At 43.1% G+C, this 24,013-nt stretch overlaps 2 protein-coding genes across 3 annotated transcripts; both read right to left on the bottom strand.

Moving 5' to 3' along the window:
• Positions 1 to 697: 697 nt before the first annotated feature.
• Positions 698 to 13,701, bottom strand: gas6 (growth arrest-specific 6). Of its 2 annotated transcripts, XM_076077799.1 has the most exons (15): positions 13,209 to 13,701; positions 12,789 to 12,949; positions 10,650 to 10,674; positions 10,497 to 10,559; positions 8,386 to 8,508; positions 7,344 to 7,463; positions 6,542 to 6,664; positions 5,265 to 5,386; positions 4,948 to 5,066; positions 4,470 to 4,659; positions 4,212 to 4,376; positions 3,950 to 4,118; positions 3,601 to 3,740; positions 3,275 to 3,476; positions 698 to 2,586 (listed from the first exon to the last, which is right to left on the bottom strand). In XM_076077799.1, the coding sequence occupies exons 1-15, from the start codon at positions 13,282 to 13,284 to the stop codon at positions 2,435 to 2,437; spliced, it is 1,950 nt and encodes a 649-aa protein (XP_075933914.1). In that variant the 5' UTR covers positions 13,285 to 13,701; the 3' UTR covers positions 698 to 2,434. The 2 variants fall into 2 exon arrangements, with proteins under 2 accessions (XP_075933914.1, XP_075933915.1); XM_076077800.1 differs by lacking the exons at positions 12,789 to 12,949; positions 13,209 to 13,701 and adding an exon at positions 12,686 to 12,766.
• A 549-nt stretch (positions 13,702 to 14,250) lies between these two features.
• pros1 (protein S) lies at positions 14,251 to 23,510 on the bottom strand. Its single transcript, XM_076078062.1, has 14 exons — positions 23,369 to 23,510; positions 22,637 to 22,794; positions 22,215 to 22,239; positions 22,029 to 22,109; positions 21,743 to 21,865; positions 21,415 to 21,540; positions 19,993 to 20,121; positions 19,655 to 19,892; positions 19,181 to 19,367; positions 18,869 to 19,030; positions 18,525 to 18,693; positions 17,581 to 17,717; positions 17,247 to 17,475; positions 14,251 to 16,217 (listed from the first exon to the last, which is right to left on the bottom strand). Exons 1-14 carry the CDS (start codon positions 23,445 to 23,447, stop codon positions 16,030 to 16,032), a joined length of 2,031 nt encoding a protein of 676 aa, XP_075934177.1. The 5' UTR covers positions 23,448 to 23,510; the 3' UTR covers positions 14,251 to 16,029.
• Positions 23,511 to 24,013: the final 503 nt, after the last annotated feature.

Here is a 24,013-nt window from a genome sequence, read left to right as displayed (position 1 = left end):
TAGGAAATATATATTCACATATACACAAATAAATGTTGAGTAAGGGCTTCATCAAAGTCTCACATTTAAAGGAAGAGTTTGACATTTCGGGAAATAAGCATATTTGCTTGCCTGCCAAGAATTAAATGAGCGGATTGACACCACTCACAATGCTTTGAGTGGTGTGAATGCTCTCATCTCAAGAAAGCGATAAAGTGTATTTCCTAAAATGTTGACGTTTTCCTTTCCACGTTTTAAAGTTTAACCAGTACTTCTTTTACTCCAGAAGCAGGTGTTTGAAGAGGAACTATACGTGTAAATCACACAATTTCTTCCTCTTACAAATAAAAAGTTCAATTCAAGAGAATTTAAATGATTTTGTTCAACCAAAAAGCTATATTGGAAAAAGCCAGCTTATCAGGTAAACCTTAAGTTTAGAACATTAATGACATGTCACACACTGAGCAAGACATGACAAGTTTGTTGAAGTAACCACACAGCAGACAAATGCGTTTTTTGAAAATACAATTTTACTCTATAATGTTCATACAACTGCTTTTATTTTTGTTTTTAAATAAGATTTTCACTGTTGAGGGAAGTTGAAACTCAAAAGGCAGACTCCTCTCAGCATCGTACACATACTGGCAGTTAAAGTGAAAACTAAAGACAAGTTCAACATACAACACGTGATAAAAAACAAATTAAAATTAAAATAATAACTCGTCAAGCTGTTTATTCTGGCATTCATTCATCAGAAAACTAGATGATACATAAGAGGGAAGTAAAATAACACTGGAGCCCTTTTGGTATTCTCAGTCACAATGCTCCTGCAATTCTTTGTTTTTATTGTGTTTTCATTTGCTCAGCACCTATAAAATCAAATTTAAAAAAAAAAGAGTCCCTAAAGATGTATGATACCTTGATCCCTGGCTATTGCTCGCCCACCTTCTACTTCAAGAAAATAGTTTTTTATTTGTCGCTCAAACATTTGCAGGAAGCAGATGAAGTTCAGAGACTCAGATTGCTGTTTTGTTACAACTTAAATGTGCAGGAAACCTCAGTGAGCATAAGGTAGTGTTTTTTCTGTCTTCTACAAAGCATTGTACAGTCACATTATTTACATATTCAGTATATTACAGCGCACTCTTTCTTTCTCTCTCAGTAGCTTGTGTGGTGCGTTCGATGCAGTGCTCACTCTCTCCTTCATGGTGAGGGCCCCTTCCTGTCTCCCTGTGCTTCTGAGACTAATCTAGCATCCTCGGATCGGTATATGGCAGCTATTAGTTATGTTTGGGTGATTCTGAAGGAAAGAAGGGGCCTTTGTGATGAAGTTAGTCAGCTCTTTAAAAGACTGTAATACTCCAAAATGCACAGGTGGTAATGCATAGTGTATTAATAACTGCAATGAGTGCACCATTGTATCAGGAGAAGCTCTGCATGTGTGTTACAGCACTGCACCTTTGTGAAGTGATTCACCGGTTAGGAGGGAAGCTGTTGTGAAGTGTGGGTTGGTTGTTCTTTGTAGGCACACGGTTGAGTTTTAAGGTTGCAGGCAGACATGGAGTGCCGCTTCAGTCGAGAAGAAATCAAGAAGATTCACACGCAGTCCATTGCTGCCTGCAACAATGTGCAAGGTTTTCTACAGAACGCAAAGTTGTGCCTAATACCGCGCCACACCTGCTGTGGTGACGGAGGGGATTCAGCTTGTCAGGAGCAAATAAGATTGATTTAGTCCCCGATCAACCCCTAAAGTCATTATGCGACAAACACTCGTTAAGATCTGAGCGCCTAATCACACATTTTCTCTGAGTAGGGTAGCTGACTAGATTTCTGGTCCCCGTTTTTTTTCTCCTCATTTCATCAGATTCTACATGAGCACTTGATTATTTCAAGCTTTGTGACGAGGGCCTTAGGTGGACTGGATGTAAGCAACATGACCACAGCTCTACCAGCTGAGTTGCTGCAGCGAAGAGTCACAGCCTACAAAGTCCCAGTCAGATCTGCACAGGATGCTAGGCATAGTAGGCTGACCCAAGACCAGCCATTGGACCGTGCGCTAGATAAGGCCCTGTGTGTTCTTGTGGGCTTAAGAGGCTGTGATTCATGGGCAGTTTTTGAGGCAATGTTGTGCAGCATTTATTCCCATATCTTCTGCCGAGTACAAGGGACATTGCTCATTGGCTGACTAACTTACTGAGTCATGATACTGGGACTACTGTGAAAATCCCTGCAAATGCCTCTAGACAGCAGTGTCATCACAGTAATAGGACAGCGTGATCCTGGAATAAGGCTCCAGCTGAACCACAAACGCCTGGTCCAGCTTTTGTTTTCTTAACATTCCAATCCAAAACATCTCCCTACTGGTCAAAGCTTTTATCAATATATTGGAAACAAAAAAATCCCCATTGCCTCAATGAACTGCCAATGGATCAGCGTTGGCAGACTAATGCGCTGGTCACTGGTGAGAGTCCAGCAGGGGGCAGGAGTGTGAGCGGATGTCGTTGTGTTTGTGGATGGCCTGGTCCAAGTCCAGAGACCGTCCGTTAACACTGACCTCCATGCAGCCGCTGTAGGGCGCCGACACCAGCGTGGACACCAGGGAAACATCTGAGGGAAGGAACAACAACAACATGTGATCCAGCAGATGTGTGGGAGCCCTTAGTCATGGTGTTGAATCAGTCAGACTCAGCAAACACATTAACCAACACTTTTTATCAAGTACACATTTCTCATCAAGGAGAAAAAAAAATAAATCCTTATTTTGATTTCTTTCCAGTTTGGGGAATACTGGATGCTGAGTTATTTAATCAGCTGCCAGTCACTGCAGAAGTGACAACTTTGGATCTCTCCTCATCACTCCCTAGGTAAGACTTTTTTTTTTTGCTGACATGAGGAAGCATGAGAGTGTTCAGAGAGGGATTGGCAGAAAAAGCAAATTCAATCGATCAGCTCAGTGTGGCTTTGCGATCTTAAAATCTACATGTGGCAAGTACTTGTTTCGTCTCTGGACACGTTCGAGAGCAACCGTTTATCTTCACTGAAGTAAGATACATGAACAGCCGACAATAATGTGCATGTTTTTGTTAAATTACAAGCTTCTCTCATTATAAATTAATTATGAATCCTTCATTTCCACCCGAGTATAGAATAATGTCTGGCAGCTTTACATGCCTCTATTATTTTAATACTTTTAGTACTTAGCATCTCCACTAAACACTTTTACTACAACAAAAAAAACAAAAAAAAAAACACCCTACATAGCACATGAATCACAGCCTACTAAATGTGTCCTCACCAGGGAGGCCTCCTATAAAGGTGCTGGACTGTGACAGGACGTCAGTAGGAATTTCGATGTCTTCACTACGTCCAGACCGGCCATCGACCAGCAGCAGGGTTTGGTTGCCTGAGATCGTCACGTGGATTTCATGACTCTCGCCGTCACACAGGGGGGCGGGAGAGCCGGCAACGATGACATTACCTACAGATACCAGAATAAACTGAAAGCACACAAAAAAGGTCAGTGTTGAGATCAAACACAGGAACTCATTTTACACACACACACACACACACACACACACACACACACACACACACACACAGGTTGAGCAATTAAGTACTCACATCTCGCCATTCATCAGTGCCGGGATGATAGTCGGCCAGAGCGATGGAGAGAGGGACTCTGTCCTGGTGAACAAGTGCAAACAGCACTCCGATCGCAGAAGTCGGACGCAGAGTCAACTGTACGCTCAGGTTCTGTGACTCTGAAGTGAAGATAACAGGAAGAGAGAGAGAGAGAACAGCGGGTCATGAACTGTATCGACAAACAAACCGTAGGCGTTTGACGGGAGCAAACATTCACCCAAACAAATTGAACATTGACTAACTACTGCAAGAAGAACCCATAAGTCAAAGATATGCAATCCCGAGCTACGCTACGCGTAACACCCCCACACATGCACACACACTGCACCATAGCTGATGTTGAAGAGAGCGAAGCCTGTGCCGGGGTAATACGCTCCAGGAACCTCCGTGCTGAAGCACTGCATGTTGTCGTTGGACCGAATGGTTTCTTGTATGGACATGTCTTCGCCCGTCAACCACCTCCAGTCCTTCATACAGCCATCCAGACGGGGGTTCACCTATGTGATGATCACAGCAGTTGAGAACTATGTAAAGAACATCTCTCTTCGGTACGTGTTCGGGATAACACACGAGCACATACAAATAAACACCTGATTGATGAGGCCGTCCTCTCTGAAAGGGACTCCTCCCACGGTGAGGTTGAGTTCGTGCATGCCTTTCTTGAGCGTAAACAGATCACCGTTCACTGCAATCTTCATGACGGCCTCCCTGTCAATCTTTATCACGAGACTCCGCCCCTGTTCCTCCACCGAGATCTTAAAAGAAAACAAGACATTTAAAGAAGCCTTCAATCAGCTTATGTAGACAGCGTATTACTGTTCACAACAACAACAAAAAAAACCTCTAACCTTTCTCCACTGGCCGTCATTGACGATGGGACCGCTGCTGGTGACCCTACTGACGCTGCCGTATTTAAGCTGTAGTTCCAGCTTCCCATGGTGCATCGCCAGAACGATCCAGGAGCTGTTTAGGTGACCTCCGGCGAAGAAGATCACGCCCTCAGGGTCGTAGCTGCGGAAGTCAAACTCTGCGGAAAAGCTGGGAGGTGGGTAACAGTGACAGAGCGTGCATTTTAAGTATGTTAGTATGACAAAGATGATTGAGAATAAACATGAAATAAAGGAAAAACTTTCCCTTTGTCTTCTCATTAGTGAAACTAACAGTGTTACCCGAACCAACCAGCAGGCCGGAGGAGTCCATTTAATCAGTTATCTGTCTTTATACTTACTGTAACAAGGGTATATATATATATATATATATATGTAGAAAAGGTGTGATGGTTTTGTGAGGCGACTACTGTTAAGCATGAAAACATTATTTTCTCACCCAGTTTGAATCCTCCGGCGGAAGCGCAGCCTCACCACTGGCACGCCGCTGAACATGCGGCCGAGGTAGAGGGAACGAGAGTTCCTCTTCAGAGACGGCGACATACAGGGAGTAATAGGCTGTGAAAACACAAACATAAAACTAGAGATAACGCATGCTGCTGCCTCATGAGAACCATTTGTGTATGCAACACTAGACTCATTGAAAATGGTTTAAACAGACCGAGAGTGTAGTTTACGGTTCACATTTAACCATAACGGTGAGTGCTGAAGTATGAAATATGCTGGTTGATATCTGCCGCAGTTAATGTATTTCACCTTACAGCTCCGGAGGTCCCGGCCCAGCTTCATGCCCTGACGACCATCACAGAAGCAAAGGAAGCTCCCCGGAGTGTTCAGACACTGCTCCGCACACACGGCCGCATCGCACTCATCCACGTCTGACGAGTGATCGAGCAGGTTGAAGACGTAAGAGAGGAGGAGAGATGAAAGTCATGAGTGAGGTACGAAGGGTTACAGACACTCAGAGAGTTCATGAATCATTAAGAGTCCCTGTGGAAGAATAAAAAAAAAAGGATCTAAAACACATTAGTTCCACAAGCGTTTAAAGGTATCTGATGTCTTTCCTGTCAACATATCAGAGAATGCAAACAACACTTGAGTCGAGTGGTCTTTGACGTTGACTGGGTGGCTTCTCCCCGCTCCGTGTACAGCCTTACATGGCCATGAGAAGTTCGGCTATAATAAACGTTAATTCTCAGAGGAGGGACACTGAGGTTATGAAAAGTCTGGTTTCCACTGCAGAGGAAAACAGGGCACAGGAGAGATTAATGACCTTGGTTTTTGAATTCTTACTCAATGTTTCTACCAACAGGCCTGATGATGATGTGGTTGTTTATCTTGTTATGTTATCTTATTAAATACCAAGACAGCATGTTTTTGGCGTTGGACAGGCTTCTATTGCTCGAGTAGAAAAGTGCATGTTGAGCAGTTTGCTAATGCCTCTTGGGAAACCTTAGATTCCTTTTTATTTATTTATTTTGTATTATATTGTAATATCGTACAGTATACAATAATATATTTGTACATTGTGGGCTCTTAACATTACATTTATGAAATGAAAGATGATGCTTTTGATTGTGTTTTCAAATCATTACCTGTGTAAAGCAGCGTTTGGTGTGTTAAAGATGACTCTTTAAAGAGACAAACACGTCTCTAACCTGTAAAGCTATGGTGTATCTTGCTGTGCGTTTGTGAATTATAACTACTGCATCTTGTCTTTACCTCATTTATTTTGCTTTAATAACCATTTCTGTCCTGTTTGAGATCAAAAAGAAAGTGACAATAACAGTATGTACCAAGAGAAGGTGAATCCCAGGGTACCTCTGTGTTTATTTTCCCCGTGAAATTCACTTTTTCTACAGGCATGGAGATGGTGACCTGTTACCTACTTATACAGAGTTTCTCCAAATGTCTTTGCATTCCTTTCCTGACCCCACAACACAGCTGCATCAAGTCCTGCTGGGGCTGAAGCTGCTCCTCACTCCGTTCTCATGTGTTTGTGTGTCTTCGTGCATGTGTGTATACACACTTACCAACACAGCTCTTAGTTTCATTGTCGTAGACATAGCCGACATCACACAGGCAGTCGTAGCTGCCCTCCTTATTCTCACAGTGTGCTGTTCCACACACGCCCGGGTCCTCACACTCGTCCACATCTGAAAGAAAACAAAACGTGGTCAGCTGGACGGGTCAAAGTCTGGTAGGATTTCAACAGAACGAGGAAGACTATAAAGTCAACTCCTCAGCTGAAAGCACATGAGCTGAGGAGGTTATGTGTGCACTTCATTAGTGTCAGGAAAAGACATCATAGGAAATTAAACCAGCCACAAGACGGATGCTGGTAAACTCTGGTCCTGCGTGACTAACCACTTCACCCAGCCCTCACTGAAACGATGTCCCATTTACACTGAAATAAATATTTACACAGAAGACACTACTTTTAGAGGCTGTGCCATTCAATCAAGTGGAACATTTTCAGGATGTTTTTATCGTGACTTCTGTGGGTTTAAACAATGATTGCTTGCACAACATGAGTTTGTAATGTTGGACCTGGCAAAGGGTCCGAGAGGCCTAATTCATCAACTAAACCATTTATTCTTCACAATGATAATTATGTCACGAGACTAAACAACACTGCCATTGGCTTACTAAAGGGACCTCAACCATTCAAAATCCTTACGAATGTATTACAAATATTTAAATAATAACTACAGAAACATTGTTTTTATATACAGTTTGACGTGGATGCACCAAAAATAAAAAGTACGTGTCAAACAAAGTGTTCTTTGCAGCTACAGTATTGCCATGATTCCAGCTGCTCGATGACGTACTTACCGTTACACATGTGGCGTCCGACCAACATGTAGCCTTGGTGACAGGAGCAGCGGTAACTGCCCATAGTGTTGTTGCACTTGTGGTCACACCCTCCATTTCTCTTGCTGCACTCGTCGACATCTGCAAATAGGATGACGGCACAGTCGACATTAACCTCAGGGAAAGCATCCTCATGGGCTGAGAGCAGCATTAGGCTCGAGTTAAGATGTCCCACAGTAATTCAGGATAAGGTTGTACTCGACGTAAGTTTCATTTAGAAATTCTGAATAGGAGCGCACGGTGTATGTTGCCAGTTCAGACAGTTCACCTCAATGTCCAATGAACTTCTACTTTGTTAAATGTCTCACAAATAACTGCCACACTATGTCACTGTGGCCGAGTGTTTAGGAGGAGTGCGGTCGTCAAGTGGAAAAGGCTCGGACCGAGTCAAACTGAGTCTGTTCTGGTTTCCTCTCACAGTAAGGTGGCAGGATGAGTCACAGTGGAAATGTGTGGAATGGTGGCGGTGCCATAAATCAACATGTTTCCCTCTCCCTCACAGTGTACACTTAATATTTGTTACATTTCCCTTGTGAAAGTGGAATCCTTGCTCTGACTTTCAATGCAAGCCTCCCCTCACGTCTGTACACAGTAAATAGCTTTGACCTCTGATGAGACAAATAGGTTAGTTGTGAGTTCCCCGTACATGCAGTTCATATTGACCTGACACACCATTCACACAGCGGTAATAAAAGCAGCAGCTGGATATTAAAGAGGCATGCGAAACAACAACAGTTGTAAGATAACAGAACAGAAACACTAGAAGTACAGTTCAGCGAGGTCAAAATAAAAAAACATTCACATCAACATGATGAGAAACAACAATATTTGACAGTTATATGACTAATATAAGTGATGGCAAGCCAGATCTTTCCATGCTGTCAGGAGCAAGGTCACCAAGTCTCTGATGTGACACAGAGTGACGGTGCAAAAATCCAAACCTCTGCTGAGCTCCAGCACACAGTGTCCAACTATAGATCCTCTCCCATAGCGATGACAGTACCTTTCTCACATCTGGCTCCTGCCCAGCCTGTGAAACAGTGACAGAGGAAGTCGCCCTTTTTGTCCTCACAGCGCACCGTACCTCTGGCATTACAGGGAGAAGGAGAGCATTGGTCCGGAATATCTTCAAGTGAAAGGAAAAACAAATACAGACAGACACAGAGGAAGGTGAATATTGAGTCTGCACGAACCGGATGCATCCAATGAGTGGAACTGTAAATGGATACCAGACAGGGGAAGGGCATCTCTGATGTTCAATATAAATAGCCTAATGCTGACTAAGCCCTCCTGCCGGAGATGCCCTAATTCTGTCCTTCCCAGCATACCTGACCTCCAGCTCGCAAAAAACGTTTCTAATTGTTTGTCCCACTTTTCTATTAAATATTTTCACTTGAGCTCTCTTTCCCTCCGAGCTTGTGTACGTGAGCACATGAGTAGATCTTTTCTCTCCCCGTTCACTTTCCTTTTCCCAGCAGTGGAGTTTGACTGCTCGACAAGTCCGGGCATGTTAGCTGGAGTTCAGAGAGAGGGAAAAGGACAGCGGTGGAAGAAAATTAGGGGAACAGGAGAGAGCTAAGCTCTCATCTGAAACGTTTTCAGTGAATGATGCCTAATACTGTACATATAAGTGCCTTCATTTCCGGTGTTTTACACGTAACCTTTCAGAGCTTTGGCATACGCACATTGAAACTCAGCCAAACAATACACGGGAACTACACAGGTGTACAGCATATAGTGGCAGGTCAGTATCAATTACATACTCCAGCTGTGAGAAGTTTTGTTCAACATTTCAGTAACTCGTGCTCATCTTTTTCAGTGGCTGCAGACACTTGCAACCTTTGTTACGGACTATGTTGCGGAGCACTAAAAATAGTAAATACATAAAGAATCAGTGTTCAAATATGAAAATATCTGTATCATTATCAGTACACGTTTATTTATATTGTGTGCCTCCTTCTAAGGGCAGTACGCAATTGAATGGGACCTATTTTGACCAAAGCTCCCGGTTAGTAATGCGTTGGTCTATGAACATGCAGGGTTACTAACCGCAGGAGCCTCACTTGTTTCCTCTGCTTAACATTTCATTTCATTTAATAAAGCAAACACGGTGGGCTACCACAATGAGCCCTCCAACGTGTACAGAGCGGCAACAATTCATGTCACTTACAGTAGATGCTAGAGAATGGGAAGATGGGTTTTCAATGATTCCATTATTTTCTGTGGAGCAAACTGCAGACTACGGGAACAGAAACAGGGAGGAGTGGGAGAATAAACACCGTCTGCTGTGCTTCTGGTGTGTGCAGAAACTGTATCTTTCCAGAACATGCCATGTTCTAAATATTCCATAAATGGAATTTGTGGAATGTCGTGAGCTACCACCCACCACTAGACTGCACCGAGGCGGCAGACAGAGATTTGCAGTGAGAGATAGAGAGAGAGAGAAGTGGTGAGAGAGAGAGAGAGAGAGAGAGAGAGATGGTGAGCTGCCGTGTCATGATGCTGCAGCTGAGTCATGGAAACCCCCCCCTGAGGTTCCTCAGCCAATAGCAGTGAAGCCGGGTTGGTCCCTTGTATCCTGATGCAGCACAAATCCTGTGCTGCACTCACGTCAGACTTTCTTTTTTTTTTTCACGTCACTCCTCCGCTGTGCCAACTTACCAAGACGCTGGTGCAGTCACCCAGAGATAGTGAGCGAGCGAGCGAGAGAGTGACGACTGAAGGGGTGTGTCACTCATTCACCAATCTGCAGCATCACTGTAGCAAAGTGCTGCAACGTTACGCACAGACACCTGGGCTCACGCGCATATAGCACACTAAGACACAGAATGCTGCAAAAACTGTAAACGGAGTTGCCAAAGAAATTCAGCACCTTTTTCTTTATTTCTTCTTTATTTCCCTTCAGCTTAGAGAGAGAGTGTGTGTGCCACAGTGTGATGCAGAGCAGTGATACTGCAGTGCAGCCCAACCCCACATTACAACCAGGTGCCTCTCTCTGGATGTAGTAATACTTGCACAGTGAAAAGACAAGACAGAAAGGAAGGAGGAGAAAAAGACTCCCGGTCAACCTGTCTACAATACTGCCATTCACAGATGAGAGGGCAGAAAACTTACTGTGAACACATGTGATCAGATCCTGTTTCTTCTTCTCAGCATCTCCAAACTTCTCCATGCAGGCTAGACAGAATCAAAGATGTAGACAAAGAGATTAACGACATATAATGAGTCTTCATCAATCAGATGTTTTATTGAGAACGATAAACTTACCTAAATACTTGGGATAGAAGTAGTTCTAAATCAGGGAGAAGGGGTGGAAAGAGAGGGATAAAGTTACGCAGGCGTATCAACAAAAACCTAAAACAGAACAAGGTAATCTAAATAAATGCTCACGATTAGTAGAGGGGCTTCCGTTAATACTTGACATAAGCTAGGATTTGGTTTGGTTTCATGCCTGATCTCGGTGCTCATATACTCATGGGAGTGAAAAGAGACTTGCAAACAGTCATTCATTTTGACATTATGCGTCGGTGTGTTAACTTTGCGCAGAGAGATCACAATTATGAATCTCTGTGTCTGTGTGCTCGCTCTAATGGGTGCGGCCCTTTGCCAAAGGCTCCCTGAGAATTCTCTGCATTCCTGATAGTAGTAGCATCCCTCCCGCCTCCTGGCTGCAGCACTCCTCCACATGTAGGTCAGAATTTGGGGATGATCTACCAGTGGGAAGGTCTGCTCCGGAGGCATATGGAGACTTTAAAGAACTACTGCTGCTGCAGTAGGATCCAGATGCAGCAGGCTGAGGTGGAAAACTCTCTTGCAAGAATCAGTTATCAGACAAAAGTCCCAAAAGATTATTTGTAAAAGGTCAGTTACGTTTGTTTGAGATGCAGTGTGGTCCTAAAGCTTGTTTGGAGTTATTACCAAACATAATCCTTACATCAGTTGCGACACCTTCTTACTCTTTCACTAACAAGTGAGACACCAGAAACTCGTTCCCAAAGATAATCGTGAGTATCAAGGAACACCCCCACTCTCCCTCTCTCTCTCTCTGTCTCTCTCTGCAGAGCCAGAAAGCTGCAGCAGAGGAAAATGCAGAGTCAGAGACGGGCTCTTTCAGAATAAATAATGCAGCTGTGAATGAGTCTGCAGCTTTGGGATACGATGGGGTAGAAACCTGCAGGCACACACACGCACACCGCTGTTCTGACGGTGGTGCAAGTACAGCTGATTCAAACTCAACTAAGACGGAACCTGCTTTCCCCTTTTCCTCTGAACCCAGCTCAACTTCTCTCTAATCCTCCCTCAGCCTCCATGTCTGCCCAATTGGCTAATCTTCCGAGTAATCTCTGAGTCATCGATTGCCTCATTCACTCCCTCGCTGCTACAATTCACGACGGCAAAACTTCCGAGAGTTGAAGAGCGCAGCATGACCAGCGCATCGAATGTCTCACTTACAAACCAAGCAGTTGAGCAAACATTCGACAACGTCAGGATATACTGGTACGTTTTGACAGTTAGGCAAGAGTCTGCACTGTAAATGGCCCACACTATAACTTAGTTTACCAGGCAACATTCACATGTGCAAGCACAGGTGTTTGTTAAAAAGCCCAACAGCCCACATTCCATGTTTTTAGACACGTTACGTCATTTATATCTTTTGGGGCTTGTTTGGCATATGCAGCACATATAGTACATATTCAATAATCTTACATATTCGCATGAATGGAAAGGTAATCTGTGCATTCATGAAGGTAGAATGGAAACTAATCTGCAGCAAGTATTCCTGAATATACACAGTGTGATGCATTTTGTTTGTTGGTAAACATTGAATAGGAAAAAGAGGGTGGGAGCATGTATACAGATTAGTGAGGCAGTGTGCACGAGCAGAGCTCCAATTGATAGGGACAATTTTCTTTTTTTACCAAATTTAATATATTTTGGCGGAAAACAAAGACACACCAGGGACAGTGTGTGTTTACGTGTGCATACAAGAATGATGTGGAGCGTAGGGAGCTTCACTGTATTTCGTAAATTAAAGATTAGTCACTCGCTGACTCAAAAAAAACAACAAAACATGCCAAGTCTTTGACATTTGACATGGGAATATTATGTGTACTGACAGCCATCAGCACTCTGGACCTATTGGAGCATGAACACCAGCGGCCCAGACAATGAATCATTAGAATCAATTTACAGTCACTATGAACATGATGTAAACAACCGACCGTTTTTTTCTAGTGGATATCGTGTGACAAAACTAGTTTTGGGTGCATTATGAAGTGGTAACATGTGTCTTGATTAGTTACCAGACTGCAGCACCTCAGTGGAGAACGAGAAGGTGTGGTGTTGTGGTTGTGCTTCGGTTGCTGCATTCAAACCTCGGACTGAAAACCACAACTTTAGACTCACCGTCTCCGGGTCGTTTTCAAACACTTCTCTGGCCTCCTCTTTGCTGCACTTTTCCTCCACACACTCCCTCTCCAAGTGTCCTTGCTTTGTCTCCTCGAAGACTTGATTTGCTCTCCTCTGTCTGCTCAGAAACTGGTTCGCCTCTTGGGGAGACAGCGAAACTAAAAGAAAAAGAAAGACACCCCAAAAAATACATTCATTTAACCCGAAAGAACAGGAGAAGGTCAAACAACTCTCGATTCAAGCACTATTTTTGGCTCACAAAAACGAAAACATCTCAGAAAAGGTTGCGACACATCTACCGCTAATGCCCCGCTAATGACGTTAATAACACGCTTCATCATCAGCCACAACACAAACGTCAAAGGGGACTTAGCGAGCTAGCTAGCCACCTAGCATGTAACCTAAATGTTTACTTACTGCTGTCGGACCAGCGGACAACCAGCAGGGTCAGCAGGGCTGCCGATGAGAGGGACATAGTCGGGGTCAGCCGCATTGTTTCACCGCTGTGTCTGCGCCAAGCTTGAGAAACTTTCTCCTGTCCCGTGTTGCAGTCTCTCCGTGCACCTCTCTGTCTCCTCGTCGCTCAATGTCACCGAGCCGAGGCTAACGTTAGAGCGAAACACGCTGCAGGTATTCAGGTACTTTCTGATGTGAAACCACTGCCGCGGACCGCTGCAAACCTAAACTGTCGTGTGCTTCTCCCGCATGTCGTTCAGCACACTGGCAAATTAAGCGACCGTCCTCTTCTGTGTGCGGTTCAACTCGTCCCCCATAGCGGTGTGTACTTTATTTGTTGACCCTCCTGTCTTGTACTGAGCCCTCTCTGGCCCGGACCGAGTGCCCACTCTGCAGAGAAAGACAGCACGCCTCTGCTGCTTCAGGAGGGGGAGTACGCACTGAAGAGTGCAGACAGGAGTTTGTAGCGATGCATCCCTCCCTCCTCCTCCTCCTGCGTGTGCGTGTCGATATGTTATGTGTGTGTGTGTGTGTGTGTGTGCGTGTGTGTGAGTGTGCGTGTAATGACGCCGTTTCCTGTCTTCATGAGTTTTGTATCTTCTCCTCAAACTCTCCGAGGGATTGTAGAATGACCAGTAAAGCAGCTAAAACATGGCATTTCCCCAGTAAGGAAAAAATACTACTAATAATAATTATATACTGTATATGTTTCAGTTGGATAAACTCACTTTAATTAGTTCATGTGTTGCTGGGTAGACAGTGAAATCAACTTACATATAGATCAAATTCAAATTTGCTACAGATGAAACTACCCAACAGTAAGTAAAGTCAACATTAAAATACTGCCTGCACATCACTGCACGAAAAGTGCTAATCTAACAATACATATGCAATAAATCTCTGCAAGGCACCGTTTTGCATAATGCATATAATATGTATGTGTTCCTTGGCTCGTTGGAGTAGTTTTAAATGTTGGTAGTATCACTTATTTAATTAAGTCCTAAGTAAAGGATCTGAGATCTTCCTCTACTTTAATGGGGCAATCAGAGAAGTCACAGTTTAAAAACCCTTCAGGGCAGTTTATTTCTTCTTTTTCCAAGTAATTTTTCTTTCAGTTTTGTTTTCTCGGAATCTCTCCTATTTCTTTATAATTCAGCCCATATCAGTCCTCTGCTGATTTCCCCATTTCTGTCTTGGCCATTATTGACTTGACATGATTGGACCTGTGTGTCACGTGTTGAACTACTCTGTTTTTATCATGCAGGGTGTTAAGAATGAAATCCTCGTCACACACTGGGAAATCCAGATGAAACCCCCCAAAACAGTAGTAATCAGAATGTGTGTAATGTACCTGACAGGTTGTAGCATTACATTGTTTAAAATTGTCTTTATATTACTGTTGAACAAAAAAAAAAAGCATTTTGCAGGTTATATTGATGTATTGCATTTTTAAATATGGACCCAGAGTCTAACATTGAATGATTTAAGAACCGCACTATTGATTAAATTAAGGGTATTATCAACAAATATGTTGTATTTACCCCTCAAGCAAGTATTGCAGTGATCTCCCAAAAATTCAAACTTGTACAATGTATTACTGTAGTAGCATTATGATTTTGACAACCTAGTTTAATGGAGTGATTGTGGCTGAGTGGAGCATGACGGTGCAGAACCATGTTTCCTTTCGTCGCTACAGAAAAGAAGGAGGAATCACTTGATGTTAAACAAAAACACAACCGGGTCACACTGTGTTTTAAAAATTACTGCTATACGAGTTTGTTGTGTCACCAAGGACTTAGGAAAGATGGATTGGCCACACACTAGACAAGAGGGCAGATAGATGCACTGATGCAAGTTTTGTTGAAATTCAACACTATCAGGTTGCTTTGACCACATTTTATTAAAACAAACAACTACATTTAAGTATTATATTAAAGATGGCTTGTTTTATATACATGGTGAATTCTGAACACGGATCCAACCAGGAAAAGCCTGGTTTTGGCTGAGAAGTGTAAAACATCTGGAGTAAACCAATGTTGGGTTCTGGAAACAATCAAATGATAAACCATGTTTCTAACCGTTAGGCTCCAAAACCAGCTCAGGAAGGCAGACCTCCAATTCGGGATGCTATTTCAAACAAAAAAATGCAACAGAGTTGGATGGAAAGCCTGGAAGCTTCAGCTTTCTCCTCTGTGGTTTTCACCACCACAATTGCTAGTTGTCTCCAAGACGTTTGCCTCCCAAGAAACCACAATTGAAGGGAAGTTAGACACAGTACCGTGATTCAACAGGGAAAAAGATGCAGGTGGTCTCAAAGCCTGGTCAACAGAGACCATTTGTTTATTTTTCTACACAAACATAACCACCTCTTTTCAACACACGGTATGTGTGCTACAGAGCTCAGCTCTTTTTCAAACGTTTCTTGGAAAGCATTTAATTCATATCAACAATCTGCTACAACTACGTCATCCAGCCATCCAGCTTCTGCTCGCTCACTGGCAAGCCAGCTTTTGTTGTGCCTCACTAAAAAAAAATACTCCCTGGACAGGAACAATAATACTGTATGGATGAAAAGCATAACACAAAGCTTACAATGAACCCGTCGGAGAAAGTCGACAAAGATGTCTACAATCGTCGACCTCTGTCTCCTCTTCTCGTCACTTCTTTCTCGTCCCCTCCTCCCTCCCATCTTCTACATCTCTCTTTCCAAAATATCCCAAGATGTGGCCGCAGTGGGATGCTGCCTAGTGTGCTGGGCTTTTTAATGTGCTGTTAATCAAGGTCACTTTCTGTGCTGGTGCGTTGCCTCAGGGTGACGCTCAGGGGCAGACACAGGGGGACACGAATGGGACTTAATACTGTTATGTTTGCTGAGAGCGTTATCGAAGTCCAGCTGCTGGCCGTTGATAGCGATGTCCATGCAGCCGTGGTAAAAGGCCGTCACAGGGGTGGCAGGTAACGGGACATCGTCTGAAAGAGAGACAGTCAGGGGAAATGACGATAATGAAATTGTGGTAAATATAGCCCTTTTACTACCAAGGTTGTAACATGCTGCACAATAAATAAATAAAACAAAATAAACACATTAACAGGTAAAAGGGAGGCGAAAACTGAATGAATGTACTTTAGTTTTAGGCAAAACAACCACGAGAGACTGGCTTTGCTGAACTCATTAAGTCATACAATCCGCATGTTTGTTCGGAGGGAGGAAAGGTAACTAATACATTGTTTTAGCCGAGCCACCAGGGATTACAATATCGGTCTGTCGGTTGTTCCATCACTTTGGTCCAGACTGAAATATCTCAACAACCGTTGGATGGTTTGCTATGCGATTGTTTTTGTCTCCTGATGATTTTGGTGATCCTCTGGCTTTTATCTAGCTCCACCCTGAAGGTGACATTTGAATTTAAGGGAAATATCTTCACAACCATTGCCATGAAATCTGGTACAGACAATTCATGTCCCCCTCAAGATGAATTGTCATCACTCTGATCCCTTAACTTTTAATCTATCGCCATCATCTGGTCAAAAATGTAAATTGTGTCCATGAATGAAGAATGTGTCCTCCTCAGCTGTACGGTGCTAAATAGCAAATGCTAACACCCTAAACTAAGATGTGAAAATGGTAAACATTATACCTGCTCAACGTCAGCAAGATAGCATTGTCACTGTGACGATGACAGCATGCTGACATTAGCATTTAGCTCAAAGCACCATTATGCCTCAGTACAGACTCACAGAGCCGCTGGCGAGAGTGGCCTACAGTTATAATGTTACAGCACAATCAAGGGAATATTACAATTAGCTTTGCTTTGAACTTCTTTTCCAGAATGAGAACATTTCTGAGAAAGCTTTCTTATAAATAGATGAGGTCTGAAATGATTTTAGCCAGGAAGCCACATTGGCCATTCAATGGTGACCGTATATAGCTAATAAATACTGCTCATAGTTACCTTCAAAAGAGTGGATTTTGTACTTTTACTTAAAAGATAAACTAACCTGGTATCCCACCAATGTATGTACTGATGGGGTTCTGCATAGTGCTGTTGAGGTGCTCCAGTGCCTCCTGCAGGGCATCAGACTTCATGTAGATAACAGTGGAGGAGTTAGCTGAGACTTGGATTTCTGAGGGAGTCACATTCAGCTGCACTGTCAGCCGGTCAGGGTAACACAACATCAGTGAGTCCAGCTTTGCCACGGAGACGCCGTCCAGGAACACTTGCAAGTTCTGGAGCATGGAGGTCAATAACAACACAAAGTTTAATCATGTGTGCTTGGGAAGACATGCAGAGATACACTTGTTTATTTCCAACTGCAGTGTGGATGAACTCACAGCATCTCCGTCTCCCTGCGTTACCACAGCAATGGACAGGGGGACTGTGTTGTGGTGGACAAGAGCAAAGAGGACACCTGTGCTGCTGGACGGACGTATGTTCATCTTTATATCGACATTCCAACTCCCAGAATCACCTAAGTTACACACACAAACACATTTATTTAGGAAGGTTGTCCATTTCCATTTTTTTAACCAAAATTGAAGGATCTCATATTTCTCCGTCTACTCAACCCTTAATAACTTTGAATATTCAAAATCACATATTTCAAATGTGTTACCACTGCCTCGATCGGTCATTTAGTTTGTGTTAAAGCCACACAATACCACAAACTAAGCGATACTATTTTGTTAGGTGAGCCTTTTCAGGTGGCTTAAATGCGTGTTGATGCTGTTCCCGTCCACAGAAGTATATTATATTGCTCCCATGCCGGGTACTCCTGTCTGTTTCTCCAAACTTGGGGCATGCCGCCATCTACAGTAGGTAATACACTGCTCGTGTATAAGTACCTCATACAAACCCAATTAAAAAAATATAAACCATCCCTTTCAGAAAGTCTGTGTTCCTAAAGCCCTGACAGGTATTGTCATGATATAGAATATATGGTACATACACAGGTGTAACAGCTTCAGTAGAACCTACCATATATGTCTAGTAAGACCTGAGCTGGTCTTACTACAAAAAGTAGGTCTTGGTTTGAAACCCACCAACTTGGGCCTGTCTGTGTGGAATTTTATGCTCCCTTTGTTCACACGTTTCTCTGGGGTGCTAACCCTAACCCCCCCCCCCCCCCCCCCCCCCCAAAAAACAAATGCTTGTTTAGTAAAGCTATCATTAAACATGGCACCAAGCTCAAAACTACATTTGGTCCTGCAACACTGTGCTGTGACCAGAGGACAAACTTTCCCATAGGAATTAATAAAGTATAACTTAACTTACTCACTGTAGTCAATGTTGAAGTGTGCCAGTCCTGCCCCAGTGAAGAAAGACCCCCGTTCCACATTCAAAAAGCAATGTTTACTCTTCATCTCCTGGATGACCTCCTTTACCCCAGATGCTCCCTGATTCATGAGGTTCCAGCCCCGAATGCAGCCATCAAGTCGGGGGTTGATCTAATGGATCGATGGATACACACACTGAGCAAAAACAACACTGGCTTGGAGCTGGTCCAATGTAAATCCTGATACAGTCATTTCACAACGTTGTCAAGGGGATTTCATTAGATGTGGCTACGGGTCGAAAAAGTATGATTCATTGTGTGTGCATGCTTTCAGACCACCTGCTTACAGGTTTGATGACGTCAGTCCGGTTGGGCAGACCAGCGATGTAGACCTTGGTCTCCAGTTTGCCGTTAACTGAAGTAAAGAGACTCTCAGGGCTGTTGATGCTCATCACAGCTTCCTTACTGATCTTCACACTGATGCTGCTCTCCAGTTCATCCACAGAGATCTGCATGTTTCACGTAGAGCACACAGTTACACACAACCCGCCTTTCATCAATTCAGTTTATGGATTAGCACTTCGGCTATCACTATGTTAACCATAGGGGAACAAGTTGAGTATGTGCAGGGGATTACTGGACTTTAAAGTCATTCCTACCACATGCCACTGTCCATCATTGATGGCTTTTCCTCCGCTGGTGACCTTGAACGTGTGCTGGTTTTTATACTGGACTTCAATGCGACCGCCTCTTAGCCCCAACATGAACCACGAGTCCTGCGAGGACTCTGCGTACAGCACAACTCCCTCTGGGTCAAAAGTACGAAAGTCAAACTCCGCTGCAAACCTAACAAACAGAAAGACAGAGATTAGTTTACACAGTAATCCAACTGTAGTTATGTACGAATGTAACTGCAAATCAATTTCTAGAGGCCTGGAACTTGATGGAGATGGAGCTTTAGGCTGCATTGATTGATACTCATCTACTCCCATCTTGGAAGCTACCAAAAAAGATACATTTTCATGCTTTGACTCATTGTTATTTTGCACTAAATGTAGTAAAAGCCATAAAAAACCCACTTATGATCCTTTAAGAAAATAAGTACACCAGGTGTGTTTGTGATAGATCCTCACTTTGTGTTCTCCGGCAGACGGAAGAGCAGATAGATGACATAGCCTCCGAACTGCTCTCCCAGGTAAAGCATCTCAGGGTGTGTGTGGTCATACAGTTCCACACAAACAGGGATTCTTTCACAGTAACGCTCATCCTTCGCCAAATACAGACCCTGGCGACCATCACAGTGGCACCCGTAGCTGCCCACAGTGTTTATACACGTCCCTTCGCACACATTGAACTCGCACTCATCTATATCTGCAAAGACAGGAAAAGAAAGAATTACAGCAGTGATCTTTGGTTCAATGTCTATGGTAGCTTCTTTTTTTTTTTTTTTTTTTTTTTTTTAAAGTCTCACCGTCGCAGGTCTTGGAAAATGAGTTATAATTGAAACCCAGGGGACACTCGCACTCGTACATGCCCGGCGTGTTGACACATTTAGCCGGTTCTTTACAGATACTGGGGTACATCCGGCATTCATCGATATCTGGAAAACAGTAAATAAAAGAGTGAAAATGTGAAGCTGGTCTTGTGAGTCCTGATTAAAAAATAAAATTTTCAAATATAAACTATATGGTGTTGATTGCAAGTGTAGTTTTGGTACACGGATAAAATTAATGAATGTGACCGAAATCACAATAACTACAATTGCTTATACTTCCATTGTTCACGCTTTTAGACACCATTAGTTTGTAAAAGTCACATTTAGAAAAATGTGAAATGCAGCTGCAAGCAGAGCCTATTTTGAAAACCCCTCCATGGTGGTGGGTTCAAGGAAGGAGTCAGCTGCTGAAAATCTTTTGCTCTCATGAGATATGTTATTGTAAAATTAAACCTAGCAAACAAGCAACAAGCTGTGAACAGAATACAGTTGAGGTTCAGCCAGCAACTCTCAAGTCTCATGCCAGTCTCCTTCAATGTGGTGCAGAAACAAGATGTTGGTAAAGAAAATGACCCACGAACCAGTTTGATAATCGAATTGGTTAAATCATTTAGAAAGCAAAGAAAAAAAAAACATTCACTGGTTCAAGTTTCTCAACTGTGAATATTTTCTGATTCTGTTTTTATATTGTTTGACCAACAAAATAAGCAATTTGACGATATATTCTAGGGTCATACCTCAATATTTACTGACATTTTATGGACAAATATATGATTCCATTTAAAAAATATTAAGTATGGGCTCCTAAATATCCCGGGAAAAAAAACGGGAAAAGCAAATGTACCAAACTGAGTCAGTCCATGTTTGTGAAGACTTTGTACTGAACAAGCCTTAACACACTGAAGATAAACACTGAGTGAACTTCCCACAAATACAAATATGCGTAAATGAGACAACAGTCATCTACAAACTGTAAGCAAGTTCTAACAGCTCAGACATGTGAGACTGGTGGACCATCTTTTTAGATGTTAAAAACTTTTCATATTGTGTTACATAAGAGGTCACCTCAGGTCAGCTTTAGAAATAACAAATGGTTCAGGCCCTGAGCACAACAGCTGGACAGCAGAGATTTTGTTATGGAGTGTGTAGGGTTCCACAGCCCATATGAGTAAATAAAAAGAAACAATACACTACAAACGTGTGTTTGCTCAGCTGCTTAGTAGCACTATATGTCCCTCTTCCATAGGGACAGTGAAAAAGCTGGATGTATAATACACATAAGTACATGAAAACTGTACGTTTCTGTCCTTTGGTGAAACTGAAATCAAACTTGAAATGATTCATAACATTACTGCAGTTTAGCTGCACAAATTGCTATTGAAATGAATGGAGTCTTACCAACGCAGTTGACTTTGTCTCTGGTGAAGTAGCCTTCTTCACACATGCAATGGAAAGTACCGGGTAAGTTGTAACATTTCTGGTTACATCCCGCTGGGAATTCCGGATCTGAACACTCATCGATGTCTGCCCAGTCAACACATTACACAACAACATTTATCAGCGGCCAGTTCAATCAATTTCAAAAGGTTAAATTAATCCGTTTTAAGTTGAATTCTGAGCCTAATTTTAAGAACAAAATATCGACACAGAATGTTTGACAAAAAGTGAAGAGATGCCTGTTTTAAAAGTTGCACGAAAATATTTTAAATGACGTATCAGAACTTACCCTCGTCACAGCGCGGCCCCTTCCAGCCGGGTTTACACTCACACGTGAAGGAGGCCTGTCCGTCCACACAGCGCTTTGAACCGTCCTTGTAGCATGGCGGCGGTGTGCACTGGTCACTGATCTCTGCCGTGCAACAAACAGTTTCAGACACACACACATATGATCTTAATGAGAGCCTTGACAAAAGCATGTCACGGGGGGGGGGGGGGGGGGGGGGGGGATAACCGTTATCAGCATTCCAGACTTCATGACATTAAAATGCATTTTATACTAAGAAGGCCCTCACCCGTCACACAGGTGCGAAGATCTGACGGGATGGGATCTGAGTTTTGATTGTTAATGCCGACACGGTGTGAACCCAGACAAACTGCAACAAAGAGTTTTCTGTCAGAACAGACTAGTAAAGGCAAAACAGCACTGATATTAAAACATGGCAAACAAACAAGAGACACAATACATTCTGCAAACTTACCAACATATTTGGGGTAGAAGTATTCCTGGAAAAAAAAAGATTTAAAGTTCACATTTGACAATAACGACAGGAAGACAAAGCTGTGATCTGAATAACTGCTGTTTGAAACAGAAACGTCCATATAGTAATACAAATGTATGTATGTTTAATTTGTTCTATATTATACTAAAGGAATATGAAAAGTGCAAAGGAAAAATGGAATATGTCTATAGGTTTTGGACTGTTGGAACACAGAGTGGCTCTTTTTTGCCATTTTACAGATCAAACAAATAATCAGCAAATTCATCAACAACGAAATGAATCATTAGGTTCAGCCCTAGTCTGATCTGTCGCTTGCATTTCCTTTCACCGCTCAATCCATCTCTGAATGTATTTCTTCCTTCTCGTCCCCTCGGATCAGTTGGTTGCTGCTCTTCTCTTACCGTCTCTGGCTGGTTCTCAAAGATCTCCCTGGCCTCCTCCTTGTTGCACAGCTCCTCGATGCACTCCCTCTCCATGTTGCCCTTCTTGCCCTCCTCAAACAGAGAGTTGGCTCTCCTGTGCCTGCTCAGGAACTGGGAGGCTGTGCTCTGGCCCAGGACTAAAGAGAGAGAAATAGATACAAAACACACGTTGTATTGTTTTAGCACTGTTGTTTTCTAACACAACAATCAGGACCAACCAAACCAGTAAGGTGCAGTGATACTCTCACATGTGTGATTAATACAACCAGGCATATGCAGCTACATTATAACAACACATGACTGATCCCAGCAGGAATCCAAGTCCTCATGACAGATGGCTGATGCCTGTATGGACAAAGTGGACAATCTAATTACTCTTCTGTGAATTGGGGGAAAAAAAGGTCATTGCGAAACCGTTATTTCCCAGAAATTACTCCTAGTTGTTGTAACAAGCAGCTCATGTTGTCCAATCATTGTTTCACTGTGTAGAAAGGAGTTATGACCCCCCACACTTCATTGTTTTTTGTCTGTTTGCTTAAAAAAAAGATTGTAAGAGTCCTGAAACCGTTCCCAAGTGGTCACATATAGGCTGAAAAGCTGCTTTCAATCAGAGGCACTGGCAGGAAACAGACTAACGGGCTATTCCGTGATGTACTTCTACTACGTAGAATTAAACCGCAAAAAAAAAAAAAAAAAAACGTCCATACTTACATCGATAAGCATCGACGAGCGTCACGAGGAATACGAGACAAGCCACGGATTCCCCAAGCGCCCGTTTCTTTCTCCACATAGTCGGGCCGTTCTTCCTGCTAGGCCACGGTTTGGCTGCGAGTAAAGACTGGCGGAGCGCACGAAACACTTTATTCTTTCCCGAAAGTGTTTTCGTAGAGAGTGAGAGAGAGCGAGAGAGAGCGAGAGAGAGAGAGAGAGGGGGGGGGGGGAGCTACCAGGGGAGCAGAAACACGGGGGTATGAGCGGAGGCAGCTAGGGAGCGCTGCTACGCACTCACCCTCACACACTGTCATTGTTTACTTACACGCATGCTGCTGCTTTTGAGTGGCATCGCCTAAACTCACAACACTCAGTAAAAGGGACAGAAAAGAAAGGAAATGACGTCCATTCAAAGTTGTTAGGGGAAAATGTAGATGTTTCACTGTAACTGAAAAAGCCAATGGTTCCACAGTGCGACATTATTTAGAAGGCATTTGTAGAAAATCCACGTTTCACGGAAAGATAAGCACAGTTGGAAGTAATAACAATGATCAAAGCTCCCTTCCATTTGTCCGGATAAGCCACACCAGGAACATGCAAAGTCATTTAAATAATAGCCTCCTTGTGCTTTCCCTGCCATGACAT

Source organism: Anarhichas minor, unplaced genomic scaffold (assembly GCF_050575085.1).
Source record: "Anarhichas minor isolate MPS153535 unplaced genomic scaffold, ASM5057508v1 ptg000062l, whole genome shotgun sequence".
Classification (NCBI taxonomy): domain Eukaryota; kingdom Metazoa; phylum Chordata; class Actinopteri; order Perciformes; family Anarhichadidae; genus Anarhichas; species Anarhichas minor.
Note: the sequence above shows the minus strand (reverse complement) of the source record. Positions and strands in the feature narration are given on the sequence as shown.

Excerpts from the sequence above, each read along its gene's own strand:
- gas6 (XM_076077799.1), bottom strand. The coding sequence starts at position 13,284 with ATGCGGCTGACCCCGACTATGTCCCTCTCATCGGCAGCCCTGCTGACC. Across the intron at positions 7,464-8,385 it reads AGGAGCCAGATGTGAGAAAG|ATGTCGACGAGTGCAGCAAG; the intron begins GTACTGTCATCG and ends TCCTATTTGCAG. Across the intron at positions 4,377-4,469 it reads ATGACGGCCAGTGGAGAAAG|ATCTCGGTGGAGGAACAGGG; the intron begins GTTAGAGGTTTT and ends TTTTCTTTTAAG.
- pros1 (XM_076078062.1), bottom strand. The coding sequence starts at position 23,447 with ATGTGGAGAAAGAAACGGGCGCTTGGGGAATCCGTGGCTTGTCTCGTA. Across the intron at positions 22,110-22,214 it reads CTTCTACCCCAAATATGTTG|TTTGTCTGGGTTCACACCGT; the intron begins GTAAGTTTGCAG and ends TCTTTGTTGCAG. Across the intron at positions 21,866-22,028 it reads TCTTCGCACCTGTGTGACGG|AGATCAGTGACCAGTGCACA; the intron begins GTGAGGGCCTTC and ends GTTGCACGGCAG.